This window comes from Ambystoma mexicanum, chromosome 8, assembly GCF_040938575.1.
Source record: "Ambystoma mexicanum isolate Mex_15411 chromosome 8, UKY_AmexF1_1, whole genome shotgun sequence".
In the NCBI taxonomy this organism is placed as follows: domain Eukaryota; kingdom Metazoa; phylum Chordata; class Amphibia; order Caudata; family Ambystomatidae; genus Ambystoma; species Ambystoma mexicanum.
The window spans coordinates 1683320326-1683336048 of NC_090929.1; the positions used below are offsets into that span (position 1 = coordinate 1683320326).

General features: G+C 45.8%; 1 protein-coding gene across 1 annotated transcript in view; it reads left to right on the plus strand.

The window, feature by feature from the left end:
* HTRA1 (HtrA serine peptidase 1) overlaps positions 1-15723 on the plus strand; it is a 515752-nt gene that overhangs the window by 409897 nt on the left and 90132 nt on the right. The window contains exon 6 of the mRNA XM_069611985.1: positions 5046-5160. Coding sequence (XP_069468086.1) covers positions 5046-5160 — 115 coding nt within the window. The remainder of the gene's footprint in view (positions 1-5045; positions 5161-15723) is intronic.

Here is a 15723-nt window from a genome sequence, read left to right on the forward strand (position 1 = left end):
GGTATACTTTGACAGGGAGGGAGTGTGATTAGTAATGTGGTATACTTTGAGAGAGAGGGTTTGGGATTAGTAATGTGGTATACTTTGACAGGGAGGGTGTGTGATTAGTAATGTGGTATACTTTGACAGGGAAGGTTTGGGATTAGTAATGTGGTATACTTTGACAGGGAGGGTGTGTGATTAGTAATGTGGTATACTTTGGCAGGGAGGGTGTGTGATTAGTAATGTGGTATACTTTGACAGGGAGGGTGTGTGATTAGTAATGTGGTATACTTTGACAGGGAGGGTTTGGGATTAGTAATGTGGTATACTTTGACAGGGAGGGTGTGGGATTAGTAATGTGGTATACTTTGGCAGGGAGTGTGTGTGATTAGTAATGTGGTATACTTTGACAGGGAGTGTGTGTGATTAGTAATGTGGTATACTTTGACAGGGAGGGTGTGTGATTAGTAATGTGGTAAACGTTGACAGAGAGGGTGTGTGATTAGTAATGTGGTAAACTTTGACAGAGAGGGTGTGTGATTAGTAATGTGGTATACTTTGACAGAGAGGGTTTGGGATTAGTAATGTGGTAAACTTTGAGAGAGAGGGTTTGGGATTAGTAATGTGGTATACATTGAGAGAGAGGGTGTGTGATTAGTAATGTGGTATACTTTGAGAGAGAGGGTGTGTGATTAGTAATGTGGTATACTTTGACAGGGAGGGTGTGGGATTAGTAATGTGGTATACTTTGACAGGGAGGGTTTGGGATTGGTAATGTGGTATACTTTGAGAGAGAGCGTGTGTGATTAGTAATGTGGTATACTTTGACAGGGAGGGTGTGTGATTAGTAATGTGGTATACTTTGACAGGGAGGGTGTGTGATTAGTAATGTGGTATACTTTGAGAGAGAGCGTGTGTGATTAGTAATGTGGTATACTTTGACAGGGAGGGTGTGTGATTAGTAATGTGGTATACTTTGAGAGAGAGCGTGTGTGATTAGTAATGTGGTATACTTTGACAGGGAGGGTTTGGGATTAGTAATGTGGTATACTTTGACAGGGAGGGTGTGTGATTAGTAATGTGGTACACTTTGACAGGGAGGGTTTGGGATTAGTAATGTGGTATACTTTGACATGGAGGGTGTGTGATTAGTAATGTGGTACACTTTGAGAGGGAGGGTGTGTGATTAGTAATGTGGTATACTTTGACAGGGAGGGTGTGTGATTAGTAATGTGGTACACTTTGAGAGGGAGGGTGTGTGATTAGTAATGTGGTATACTTTGACAGAGAGGGTTTGGGATTAGTAATGTGGTATACTTTGACAGAGAGGGTGTGTGATTCGTAATGTGGTATACTTTGACAGAGAGGGTTTGGGATTAGTAATGTGGTATACTTTGACAGAGAGGGTTTGGGATTAGTAATGTGGTATACTTTGAGAGGGAGGGTGTGTGATTAGTAATGTGGTATACTTTGAGAGAGAGTGTGTGTGATTAGTAATGTGGTATACTTTGACAGGGAGGGTGTGTGATTAGTAATGTGGTATACTTTGAGAGAGAGCGTGTGTGATTAGTAATGTGGTATACTTTGACAGGGAGGGTTTGGGATTAGTAATGTGGTATACTTTGACAGGGAGGGTGTGTGATTAGTAATGTGGTACACTTTGACAGGGAGGGTTTGAGATTAGTAATGTGGTATACTTTGACAGGGAGGGTGTGTGATTAGTAATGTGGTACACTTTGAGAGGGAGGGTGTGTGATTAGTAATGTGGTATACTTTGACAGAGAGGGTTTGGGATTAGTAATGTGGTATACTTTGACAGAGAGGGTGTGTGATTAGTAATGTGGTATACTTTGACAGAGAGGATGTGTGATTAGTAATGTGGTATACTTTGAGAGGGAGGGTGTGTGATTAGTAATGTGGTATACTTTGACAGAGAGGGTTTGGGATTAGTAATGTGGTATACTTTGACAGAGAGGGTTTGGGATTAGTAATGTGGTATACTTTGAGAGAGAGGGTTTGGGATTAGTAATGTGGTAAACTTTGACAGAGAGGGTGTGTGATTAGTAATGTGGTATACTTTGACAGAGAGGGTGTGTGATTAGTAATGTGGTATACTTTGACAGAGATGGTGTGTGATTAGTAATGTGGTATACTTTGACTGGGAGGGTTTGGGATTAGTAATGTGGTATACTTTGACAGAGAGGGTTTGGGATTAGTAATGTGGTATACTTTGACAGAGAGGGTGTGTGATTAGTAATGTGGTATACTTTGACAGAAAGGGTGTGTGATTAGTAATGTGGTATACTTTGACAGAGAGGGTGTGTGATTAGTAATGTGGTATACTTTGACAGAGAGGGTGTGTGATTAGTAATGTGGTATACTTTGACAGGGAGGGTTTGGGATTAGCTGGTGAGTGAGGACAGGGGTTAGTCCGGGGAACTCGGTGAGCAGGTGGAGGGGACACGGCGGGGTATGCATGCAGGGGGCGCCTTAATAGGAGACTGCCTGGGTGATGCATGAGCAGTAGTAGAGCAGGGAAGAGCAGTTCTGCTAGTTGGGTAGAGTGCACATCAGCCGCACAGAGAGTGAGCCAGAGGAGCAACAGGCTGTCTGGGTGGGCAGTCAGTGGGCAGAGAGCTAGGCGTCCTAAGAGATGGGTCGGGAAGTAATAAAGCCTCTTTATATAGAAATTCCAGCTGCCACGACAGGTGTTACAACGCGCTGGCATGGTACTCAAATGATTGCCCTTGGAAGGATGCATGGCTGAGTTACCCTGCCGTTAGGCCGAGGTATTTAAGGCAAGGGATCTGCTTGATGAGCCCTATCAGCGGTTTACCCGCCGAGCAGACGGATGGCAACATACTGCCTGGGTAGTTAATAAGCATACTGCCTGGGTAGTTAATTGGTATACTCCCAGGGTAGTTAGTGGGAAGGTAGGAAGCAATGCACTGCCTCAGAGGGTAATTAGCATGCTACCTGGGTAGTTAGAGGGCAGGGGGAGCAACGCACTGCCCGAGAGGCTAATTAGCACGCTGCCTGGGTAGTTAGAGGGCAGGGGGAGAGGAATGCACTGCCTGAGAGGTTAATTAGCATACTGCTTGGGTAGTTAGAGGGCAGGGGAGAGCAATGCACTGCCTGAGAGGTTGATTAGCATACTGCCTGGGTAGTTAGAGGGCAGGGGAGAGCAATGCACTGCCTGAGAGTGTAATTAGCATACTGCCTGGGTAGTTAGAGGTCAGGGGGATATCAATGCACTGCCTGTGAATGTAATTAGCATACTGTCTGGGTAGTTAATAGGCGGGGGGAGAGCAATGCACTGGCTGAGAGGTTTTTTAGCATACTGCCTGGGTAGGTAGAGGGCAGGGGAGAGCAATGCACTGCCTGAGAGGTTAATTAGCATACTACCTGGGTAGGTAGAGGGCAGGGGTGAGCAATGCACTGCCTGAGAGGTTAATTAGCACACTACCTGGGTAGTTAGAGGTCAGGGGGAGAGCAATAGACTGCATGAGAGGTGTATTAGCACACTACCTGGGTAGTTAGAGGTCAGGGGGAGAGCAATAGACTGCCTGAGAGGTTAATTAGCATACTGCCTGGGTAGGTAGAGGGCAGGGGTGAGCAATGCACTGCCTTAGAGGTTAATTAGCACACTACCTGGGTAGTTAGAGGTCAGGGGGAGAGCAATAGACTGCCTGAGAGGTGTATTAGCACACTACCTGGGTAGTTAGAGGTCAGGGGAGAGCAATAGACTGCCTGAGAGGTAAATTAGCATACTGCCTGGGTAGATTGCAGGGAGATGGAGAGCATTGAACTGCCTGAGAGGTACATTTTCATACTGCCTGGTTAGTTAGAGGGCAGGGGTGAACAATGTACTGCATGAGAGGCTAATTAGCATACTGCCTGGGTAGTGAGAGAGCAGAGGAGAGCAATGCACTGCCTGAGAGGTTAATTAGCATACTGCCTGTGTAGTTAATAGGCGGGGGGAGAGAAATGCACTGCCCGAGAGGTTAATTAGCATACTGTCTGGGTAGTTAGCAGGCAGATGGAGAGCAATGTACTGACTGAGTGATTAATTAGCATATGCCCGGGTAGTGAGAGGGCAGGGGAGAACAATGCTCTGTCAGAGCGGTTAATTAGAATACTCCCTGTGTAGTTAATAGGCAGGGGTGAGCAATGTACTGCCTGTGAGTGTAATTAGCATACTGCCTGGGTAGTTAGAGGGCAGGGGAGAGCAATGCACTGCCTGTGAGTGTAATTAGCATACTGCCTGGGTAGTTAGAGGGCAGGGGAGAGCAATGCACTGCATGGGTGATTACTTAGCATACTACCTGGGTAGTTAGAGGGCAGGGGAGAGCAATGCACTGCATGAGTGATTACTTAGCATACTACCTGGGTAGTTAGAGGGCAGGGGAGAGCAAAGCACTGTATGAGAGGGTAATTAGCATACTGCCTGGGTAGTTAGCATGCAGATGGAGAGCAGACCTCACTGGTGGCTAGTTGACATGGGGTGTCGAGCACCTGTGTAGTTAGTGAGTAGTCAGATAGCAGGTTGCCTAGCTGGTAATTGGGCAGACAGACAGCAGGCTGCCTGGGTAGTTCGTGAGCAGCCACAGAAGAGACCATATGGGTAGTTAGTGAGCAGAAGGAACACAGGGCTTATGGGTAATAAGTGGCAGAGTGCAGAGACAATGGTTGGTTAGAGAGCACATGGAGATAGAGCTCGTGTGCGGTTATCGGGCACTGGGTAAAGGCTGACTCTGTGGTAGACTTGCTGTGGATGTTGGGTCCGCTACATTGTGGGTTTGGGGCACCGTGCCATGGGCTACTTACCCCCAGGCCCAACGTTGCCAGTCCTGCCCTGGTGAGCATACACATTGCAGACTGCATGGGTGGTTAGTGAGACTGGCTATGTGATAGTGGGCGTACAGTTTAGCAGGTTACCTGGGTGGTTAGTGGGTGGTTTCTAGGCGGGGAGGTATGCCCAGGGAACAGAGCTGGCATTATGTGTGTTCTCTCCAAGCATCTGCCCAGATTCTTGCCCTCACTGGTGTTCTCTCTTACCGCAGGACGGGGAGGTGATTGGCATTAACACCCTGAAGGTCACCGCTGGCATATCCTTCGCCATCCCCTCGGACAAGATCAGGAAGTTCATGGCCGAATCGCACGACAGGCAAGCAAAAGGTATGGCCTCAAATGCTTTCTGCCCCATCACACTGCACAGCGTGCTGAAGGGGTATAATGTACCCACAAAAACGTGACTGAGACATGCACCATGTAATGTGCAGTGTAAAGTATGCAAGGGAAAGATGAAGGGGTATGATGGGCCCAGGAAAATGGCGACTGGGATATGTAATGTGTACAAGGGAAATATGAAGGGGTATAATGTGACCAGAGAAAAGGTAACTGTGATATGAACCATCTAATGTGCATTGTAATGTGTGCAAGCGAAAGATGATGGGGTATGATGTGCCCAGGAAAAGGTGACTGAGATATGCACCATGCAATGTGCCTGGTAATGTATACAAGGGAACGATGAAGGGGTATGATGGGCCCAGAAAACAAAGTGACTGGGACATGTAATGTGCACAAGGGAAAGATGAAGGGGTATAATGTGACCATGGAAAAAGTGATTGAGCTATGCGCCATCCAATGTGCATGGTCATGTTTGCAAGGGAAGGATGAAGGGGTATGATGTGCCCAGGAAAAAGGTGATTGGGGTATGTAATGTGCGCAAGGGAAAGATGAAGGGGTATAATGTGACCAAGGAAAAGGTAACTGTGATATGCACCATCTAATGTGCATGCTAATGTGTGCAAGGGAAAGATGAAGGGGTATGATGTGCCCAGGATAAAGGTGAATGGGATATATACCATGTAATGTGCAGGGTAATGTGTGCAAGGGAAAGATGAAGGGGTATGATGTGCCCAGGATGAAGGTGAATGGGATATATACAATGTAATATGCGGGGAAATGTGTGCATGGGGAAGATGAAGGGGTATGATGTGCCCAGGATAAAGGTGAATGGGATATATACCATGTAATGTGCAGGGTAATGTGTGCAAGGGAAAGATGAAGGGGTATGATGTGCCCAGGATGAAGGTGAATGGGATATATACCATGTAATATGCGGGGTAATGTGTGCACGGGGAAGATGAATGGGTATGATGTGCCCAGGATGAAGGTGAATGGGATATATACCATGTAATGTGCAGGGTAATGTGTGCATGGGGAAGATGAATGGGTATGATGTGCCCAGGATGAAGGTGAATGGGATATATACCATGTAATGTGCAGGGTAATGTGTGCACGGGGAAGATGAATGGGTATAATGTACAGAGGAAAATGGGGCTTGGAGCATGAACAGTGGAATCTGCACAGAAGAAAGATGAAGGAACATAATGACTGCAGGGAATAAGGAATAAGGTGACTGAGAGCTGCACCATGTAATATGCGGGGTAATGTGTGCACGGGAAAGATGAATGGGTATAATGTACAGAGGGAAAATGGAGAAGAGTTATGTACAGTATAATGTGACTTAGCTGAGTTGAGGAGAAGGCAGTCTTGGTAGTCTTTGGCGGGCGCAGGCAGCAGAGCGTGGATGGAGGAATCCATGAGAAAGGAGGGAAAGGATGGGTTTATGGTGAATTTGGAGAACTTGGACAATGTTTGCATGGAGACGGTGCCAAAGCCAGCCCCTGTGATTGAGTGCTATAGTGGCCTAAGTGTCAAGAAAAACGGGGAGGTGGGAGCCCTGTTAGTCAATGTTGGTGGAGTGGGTAATGTTGTTGGAAATGGCGGCGTATGAAGTGGGCCATATTGTGCCACAACCTTTTAACGTTTTAGTAGAAGTAATCGCTAGCACGGCAGCTTACATTGAGGGACTATATTACGTGCTCTCTCCCGAAAAGGTGCCTGGATGTCTTATATTAAATGGTACCCTAACTTCAAAAGAAAACAATGAGGTCCTAATCTCGGACAGCTCGTGTGGTGGTGACACTTTATGCAAGCGACCCGTAAGGCCGACTGAGAGAATAAACAATAAGGAGACAACGCAAATAACGGCATCGCTACTATATAACACATTGGGTGTTCTATAGGCAAAGACAGAGTATTTACCTTTCCACAGACACATACTATGAAAAGCCATAATGCTGTGAACTGGGGTGTCCGACCTAGCCCTTTAAGATGAGGTAGCAATAATTTGAGATGGATGGAGATGCAGAATATACTCAAACATCAATAATCAAACTAACGCAGGAAGTTGGCAAAGTGTAACAGTTTTAATATCAATTATCTAAAACAGGGAGTTACAACGAACATCAATGAATTCGCTCGATCTTCACACTCAATGCATGTCATAAAAAACACATTTTATAATGAAAGCGCGTCATCATTGACGTCAACCTACGTGGCAGACTACAAAAACCTACCTGGGAAGGTGATGGGCTTACAGGGAACATCTAGGTATACGTTCCATACTTGCTAGGATGGTGATTGGGTCTCTAACATCAGGTGGGGCAACAAAGCCCTCCGTTAGTGCAGGCCACTACGAATGTCATCAAATACACAACGTCCCATTGGTTATACAAACTATAGAGCACTCTATTACGTGGCCCTCTACAATTGGTTGGCACCCTTGACCCTCTGTAATATTCCATTTACACAAGCAGCACGCAGGATAACATACAGGTGCTGGTGAGCTGTTCATAACTATAGCTTCCCACCAATTAGCCTGTTAATCCTTCATCACCCTTGCAGTCTGCCAGCCAATTAGGCTTTGAACTTAGCCTTGAAAATGTTCTCTTAGCTCGAGAATATGAGGGAGTATAGGCATCCTCTGTGTTTTCGGTTTCCATACAGCTCATCCCAGTGCCTATTTTCATCCAACCACCTGACTGCAGACTACGTCTTTCTGCATTTAAAATACTATTAAATGATGAACTTCCAACGTCTTCAATGTTCTCACTCCTCATATAAAATAGGAGGTTTGTTCTTTTCACACATTCTGTAACCACTATGCCAACATTCAGGCCCAAGATGGCCTTGACTTCTTGGTGTTGAGCCAGCCATGCCCTTCCTTCGTTCACCGGTTAGGTTTTCCGATTTCTAACTGCGAAACACTGAAAAACTTTCTTTTTACTGGATCGATCTCTACTAAAGTGCGTAGTGGAATCATCCATAGTACATAAGATTCCTATGCATATACGTTTACACATCGTCACCATCTATTGAGTACATAGCCAGCCTTTAAGAATACTTTGTCTACTTGCGTTACTGCTTCTGTACAATTGTAAAATGACTTGATATCTTCTTCATTTTTTCTGTTAGCACGAGCATCTTTATCTCGAGCCCGAAATGTTGCCCATCTTTAACACCTCCTCTTTAGAGCCTATGGAATGTTTATGTTCTTTCGTCTCTGCATCTCTTCTGTGTGAGTCAGCTCTCCTCTTTATGATGTCACCAATCTTCTCTTCTGCTCAGTTTTCCTGCTTCTTCCGGGATTTCATTCAAATGGCCATCATATTGTCGTGTATGCATGTATGGCTTTCTCAATGGGAATCTTACTTCCAGGATTCTCTTTGGTATTGGTACTCTCACTGGCATTGAACGTATCGCACACTCTGGCTCCCAACATATAGGCAACATGGAGAGGATCTTTGGGTGGGTCTACTTGGCTCCACCTCTACAGCTGAATTAGAGCCCTCCAGGGCCATCAAACGGTCGACCTTTAATCCTTCACTTGATGCAGGCAATCCACTCAAAGGTAAATCAATTTGGCAACCGACAGAGTTGGATCTGATGAGGCTTTTAAAAACTATAGACTTTTGTAACCGCAAGGTATCTGCTGAGGGCAAATTAGGGCTAACACAGAATTTATGTGAGGGTGGAAGTTGACGATGAAGACCTACTAGAATCAATGAAGCTCATTGAAAATGTCTCAGCAAGTATGAAGGTCGTCTCTCCGAATGTAAATGTGGAAATGAGGGAAGCCGGTAAAGCTCTTTCCGAGAATAGTGAAGAAATTGGTGGAGATGAATTGGAAATTATTCAGATAATTAATCAGGACTTGGCAATTATGCCCCTAGCAGAACATTCTAGAAGTAGTGTAAATCTTGGGAGTCACAAGCTGGGTGGAGTCAAAGGGTGTGGGACTGGAAGTCCTACTCAGAAGAATTTACTGGTAACCCTTATTTATCCTTAGCAAAGTCAAAGCCTATGTTATTGGGTGAAATCTCCAAAAACCCAAAATTAGATCCTATAATTACATCTGTTATGGATGTGGTTCAGCCCTCAAGAAAGTCTGTTGAGGGAAAGCATAAGAGGACAAGGCTTTTATCTGGAAGTCGGGAGTCTCCCTTGCAGGAAGACCTTTTAGATATAATTAAAGGCTGCAATTGTCATCAAATAAGTTCATCCCGAAGTGTGCAACTAATAGAATGCCCGGAGAACAACGCTAAATCAGTTGGGATCAACACGAATACTGCGGCGGCACTAACTGTCACAATGGCTCCCTTTGCTAAACTTTATGAGAGCATAAATGACCAACTTAAGGATCATACAATGTGGTGAGCAATAGTGCACTCGAAGATGCTATTTGTGGAGGGCTTTGTAACTGCGGTACAATATAATTTGGACAAGAACAGTGTGTAAATAATAAATATACTTTGCATTATTTTTGAACCAATTATCCAGGAAAAAAATCAAAGGAGATCACAAAGATCGCTGGTGACACCAGCTGACCAGGAGATGGGTGCTCAAGAAATGTCCAGGACCCAAGTCATGGATGTTACAAAGGCACAGGGCATCAAGGCTGCTACAGGCAAACAAAAAGAGATTAATGAGATGCCAGTGCTTTTTGCAGGTCAGGGATGCAAACCACAAATCACATGACGGAACAGTGACCTTTGCTTCATATTAATGCCCAGCTGGAGGGCTTACGAGTCTGATTGGGTGTGGATCAATAGAGACAGTAATTCTGGATACAACTGTTCGTAAAGAGTCTGATGAGGTGGAAGATTCGATATTTGAAGAGTTGGATGGGAGGGAAGTGACATACGTTAATGAAACAGCTCAAGATCCTTTGATTGATATGTCTGGTGTTGCAAACTCTCACCCTTTGGAAGAATATACAATCTTCTTAAAAATAAGGGAGGTCAACCTTGGTCAAGTAACTGGACCTCGGCAACAGGGCAAACAACAACAAAAACAGCGGAACCTCCGTCCACAACAAGAAAAAAATCTAAAAACCAGAAACTGCTGAATAAGCAGAGATCAAATGATTCATGTTAATTCATATGGAATTTGGTCTTACGAGAGTGTTCAAATGAGCATGCAACCCTCAAAATTAATACTAATATGGAAACTTTGAAAGAAGCAAGCCGAGAGAAGAACCAGTGAGATGTTAAACAACTCAATTACAGACGTGGAAACATCAGTTGATCAGACTATATTGTAACGCTCACCTGATTCCCACGGAGGCGCGGGTCTTGGCAGGAAGCTGTCTGTGACTCGAAAAGTGATGTGCAGGACTCGATTGGCTTCTGGGGTCGAACCTCTTCGCACTGTGTGTCGGACTCGAAGAGTGAGGTTTCTGCAGGTGAAAGAATATGGGGGTTAATGGTCTGGGTTGTTGAATGTCCCTCTCTCTCTCTCTCTCTTCCCAGCTTTTTCGTAGAGCCCCCAGGTCAACGTGCTCATCTTATATAGGTGAATGCTGGGCTCTCCATCTGCGTCTGGTGCAGGGTGCCGTTGCCAGTTCCTTCACTGGTGAAAAACAGGCCTCTTGAATTCAGAGGATGGTTACCGTCGTTATCTGCACGAGCGGTGAGTTTCTGGACACCTTTTGTCTTTATAGTCTTTACATGCATGGCACGTTTATATGCAGACTCTGTATAATGCCTTTCCCTTATGTATTGCAGGGCTCTTGAGATGAAAGATGAAGTGAAGCGCCTGGAAGTTCGTAAGTATGGCAAGCGCTCTAACTGTCTCTTTCCTTGCAGCTTAGTTCGTGTTAAAGAGACGCCGGAGTATTCGCAGGCGTTTTTATTGCGACGAGCGTGATGGACGTAAGTAAATACCTGCTTAATGTCTTTTCTTTTGCCTTTCAGATGTTGGGTTGCAGGGCCGGAGTCCGCGGAATGCCAGTAAGTTGTTAACGATACTTTGCCTTCGCAGGCGGCGATGCAGAACGAAGAAATACGGAATTCACAGCGTGCCGGTAAGTATGGCAATGCTTTTGTTCTTGCAGGTGGAGATGCGGCGTGAAGAAACGGCCGCAGCCGATGGATCAGGTAAGTAAGCACTGCGAGTAAAGTTCGCCTTGCTAACCTGTTGTTTCTGTTCTTTGCAGGTGCTGATGATGTCTGGATACCGAAATGGTAAGTAGGATTCTTGCAGGTCCAGGATCGGAAGAAGAAAGGCCGGAGTAGACTCGGTGAGCGTTCTGCTGCAGATGCAGAATAACGCGAAGCACGCTTCATCTATCGGGTGTGGTTTAAGTAGCCTTGGAGTGATCTTCTTCCACGGCCCGCCTAGGTAAGAAAAGAGTTCCAGTTTCCAGAAGATTTCCAGTGCTGTATCCAGGGAGTGGAGCTGCCCCACCCAGGTAAGAAAGTAGTTCCTGTTCTCAGATGGCTTCTAAGTGGCTGGTAAGTAAGCAGCATGGTCTGCTGCAGGTAAGTCCACCCAAGCATCTTCACACCTATTATGAGCCCGGCGCTTCCAGTGCCGGGACCAATGGTTTTGATGAGCCTGGTGCCACCGGCGCCAGGACAAGGTCCAAAAGGTCCCAGTGGGGACCGGCTGGTGCTTAGGATTAGGGCTAGGGGCCTGCTTCCAAGGACGTTGGGCTGGTCCTGGCTCCTTGGAAGTAGTGATCATGACAGTACCCCCCCTCAAGGCCCCTCCTAAGCGTGTCTTCTCCGGGGGTTTTGACTTGTCGGGGTGATTCAGATGGAATTTCTTGACCAGACGATGTGCGTGGACATATTCTGAAGGTTCCCAAGACCTTTCCTGGGGGCCGTAACCTTTCCAATCAACCAGATAATATAACTTAGATTTGGAGATCTTGGAGTCTAGGATGTTCTTAACTTCGAATTCAAGTTCTCCATCTACTAAAACCGGTTCTGGGAATTCAGTCAATCAGGTTTCTGGTTGTACTGGTTTTAATAAGGAGACATGGAATACTGGGTGTATTTTCATATGCGTAGGTAACTCCAATTTGACAGCCACCGGATTAATTATGGCAGATATGAGATAGCGTCCAAGGTATCTCGGGATGAAGGTGCGGGGTCCCTTTAAAGGCAGGTGCTTAGTGGATAGCCAGACCTGATCTCCTACAGCGTAGTGAGGAGCCTCTTTACGGTGGCGATCTGCTCCTCTTTTGAATTGAGCTTTAGCTCTTTGCAGATGGGCCGAGGCTTCCTTAAAAGCACGGGTGATCTCCGAGTGCAAGTGATCCACAGCAGGTGCTTCGAATTCTTGGGGAGGATCCAGGTTAGAGGTTCTAGGATGGTGTCCGTATAGTAGGAAGAAGGGAGTCTTCCCTGTTCCAGAATGAATCGAATTATTGTAAGCATATTCAGCGATCCAAAGAATATCCTTCCAGGGGTTTTCAGTTTGTTGGAGCATGCAACGTAGATATTGCTCTAGAGTTTGATTTGTCCTTTCGGTTTGTCCGTCAGTTTTGGGATGGTGACTAGTTGAAAGTCTTACATCAATTTGGGCTAGACGACAGCAACTGCGCCAGAAGTGAGAGATGAATTGACTTCCCCTATCGGAGACTAAAACCGAGGGAAAACCGTGTAGCCGAACAATGTTTTCTAAGAATTCTCGGGCCAATACTGAGGCTGATGGTAGACCCTTCAGGGGAATGAAGTGAGCCATCTTGGAGAATAGATCCACGACTACTAAAATAGTAGTATACCCAGAGCATGGAGGTAAGTCCGTGATGAAATCCATGGACAGGGTATGCCATGGACAGGGAGGGATGTCTAGTGGCTGTAATAGGCCGGCTGGTTTCTCCTTCTGACTTTTATTCTGGGCACACACACCACAGGAGATTACAAAGTCTCTAATATCCTTTTTCCATGACGGCCTCCAGAAATGTCTTTTAATCTTTTCCATGGTTTTGGTAATGCCAGGGTGACCCTCCATTAGAGAGTCGTGACAACAGGAGATTACTTGTTTTTGTATTTTCTCACAGGGTAAATGCAATCGTCCTCGGAAATATAGTAGGTCTTGATCCACTGAGAATTCTTTCCCCTTTAATTGCCAATCTTGCAAATCGCCCGGAGTTAGGAGTGATTTAACCATGGTCTTGATGTCTTCAAAAGATTGAGCGCTGACCAAACCCAAAATTCTTTGTTCTGGGATTATGGGTATTGGTTCTGGATTGGTCAAATATTCATCTACTCCCATCCGGGAGAGAGCATCTGCTTTTCCGTTCTTACTGCCTTGTCGATAAGTAATTATAAAGTCAAATTCTGCTAGAAACAGAGCCCAGCGAAGCTGTCTGGAAGACTGAGCTTTGGCTGTCTTTAGATATTGTAAATTGCGGTGATCAGTCATTACGGTGACTGTGTGTCTGGCTCCTAAAAGATAATGCCGCCAGGCTTTAAAGGCCGATCTGATGGCCAAAAGTTCCTTGTCTGTAATTGAATAGTTGATCTCGGGAGGCGAAAACTTGCGGGACCAAAAGGCAACAGGATCTAGTTGGTGTGTGACCGGATCTCTTTGGGATAAAACTGCCCCCATAGCAAGACTAGAAGCATCCGTTTCCACGATGTAGGGGAGTTCTGGGTGAGGATGTTTTAAAACAGGTGCAGAAATGAATTTAGCTTTTAAGTCCTGAAAAGCTTGTTCTGCTTCAGAAGACCACTCAAAACGTTTGTTCTTTTTCAACAGAGCGGTGATGGGCTGGACTATACGAGAAAATTCAGGAATGAATCTGCGGTAAAAGTTAGCGAACCCTAACATGCTTTGAACTCCTTTTACAGAGGTTGGTGATGGCCACTTGATGATTGCATCAACTTTCTTTGAATCCATATGGACTCCGTTAGGTGACAATATGAATCCCAGGAACTCGACTTCCGTTACGTTGAAAACGCATTTCTCAAGCTTAGCAAAAAGATTATGTTGACGCAATCTCTCGAGAACCTTTTTAACGTGTCTCTGATGTTCCTCTTCAGATGATGAATAGACAAGGATGTCATCAATGTAGACAACAACACACACGTCTATGAGTTCTCTAAGGACATCGTTCATAAAATACTGGAAAGCAGCAGGAGCATTACACAGTCCAAAGGGCATCACTCGATATTCGAATAGCCCGTACTTGGTGCGGAAGGCCGTTTTCCATTCATCGCCCTCTTTTATCCGTACCAAGTGGTAGGCTCCTCTGAGATCCAACTTTGTGTATATACATGCCTCTTTGACTTGATCCAGGAGTTCAGGGATCAAAGGTAATGGGTATCTGTTTTTAACGGTGATCTGATTCAGGGCGCGGTAATCTATGCAAGTCCTAAGGTCTCCTTCCTTTTTCGGAACGAAGAACAAAGCCGATGAAGCTGGAGATTTTGAAGGACGGATAAACCCGTTAGCTAGGTATTGGTCTAGGTATTGTCTGAGGTGAAGGTTCTCTGGCTCGGTAAGGGCATAAATCCTGCTGCAAGGAGGAGTTGTTCCAGGTATCAGATCTATTTGACAGTCGTAAGACCTATGAGGAGGCAGGGTGTTGGCTTGATCCTTCCGGAAGACGTCTTGGAATTCCTGGTATTCAGGAGGTAATTTGGGCACCTCCTCAGAAGAGATTGCCGCCAGTGAAACATCAGGCCGAGGATAACATGTGGTAAAACACTCTGGAAACTGAACCGTCTTTGCTCGCCAATTGATCTGAGGATTGTGCTTCTCCAACCAAGGGATTCCCAGAATGATCTGGAACTGAGGGGCCTTGATTACATCGAACACGATTCTCTCCCGGTGTCCATCTTGACTCACTAGCGTCACTTCTTGGGTGGCATGCGTTACTGGTCCGGAGGCTATCTCCGTGCCATCCACAGTAGTGATGACGTCTTTCACTGCCTTAGGGACAAGGGGTAGATTCATCCTTGATACCATTTCACGGGCCACATAGTTACCGATTGCTCCGCTGTCGATGTAAGCTTCAATTGCATGCAAACGATCCGGACGTTCAGGACTAATGAGGACCATGGGTATCACAAAATGCGAGGTCACGGGACAGATCTTAACGCTCGGCAAGAGGACCTCTACTCTTGTCGGGCGAGGTCGTTTCCCTGCTCAGAATTTGTGGTACAGGTATCCGAGGCTCCTACAGTCTTCTTAGCTGGTTTCACGGGACAGTCCCGAAGAAAGTGTCCTGAGTTTCCGCAATAGAGGCATAATTGCAGCTGCCTTCTTCTTTCCCGCTCTTTCTGGGTTAAAGGTCCTTTCATGCCCCCTATTTGCATGGGTTCCACAGTGTCAGCTCCCTTATTCGAGGTCTGTGGTTTAGAAAACACTCGGGTATCAAATCTGGAATGATCTGCCTTCCTGTTCTGTAGTCTATGGTCCAATTGGACAACTAAGTCAATATAGTCAGAACATTCTTGTGGAGGATTCACAACTTGCGCTAACACATCTTTGAGCTCTCCACGCAGGCCTCTGTAGAAAAGCGTTATTCTCTTGTCCTCGGGCCATTGTGTTTCCACTATGAGTCTATTGAAGGAGGCTATATAAGTCAAGAGG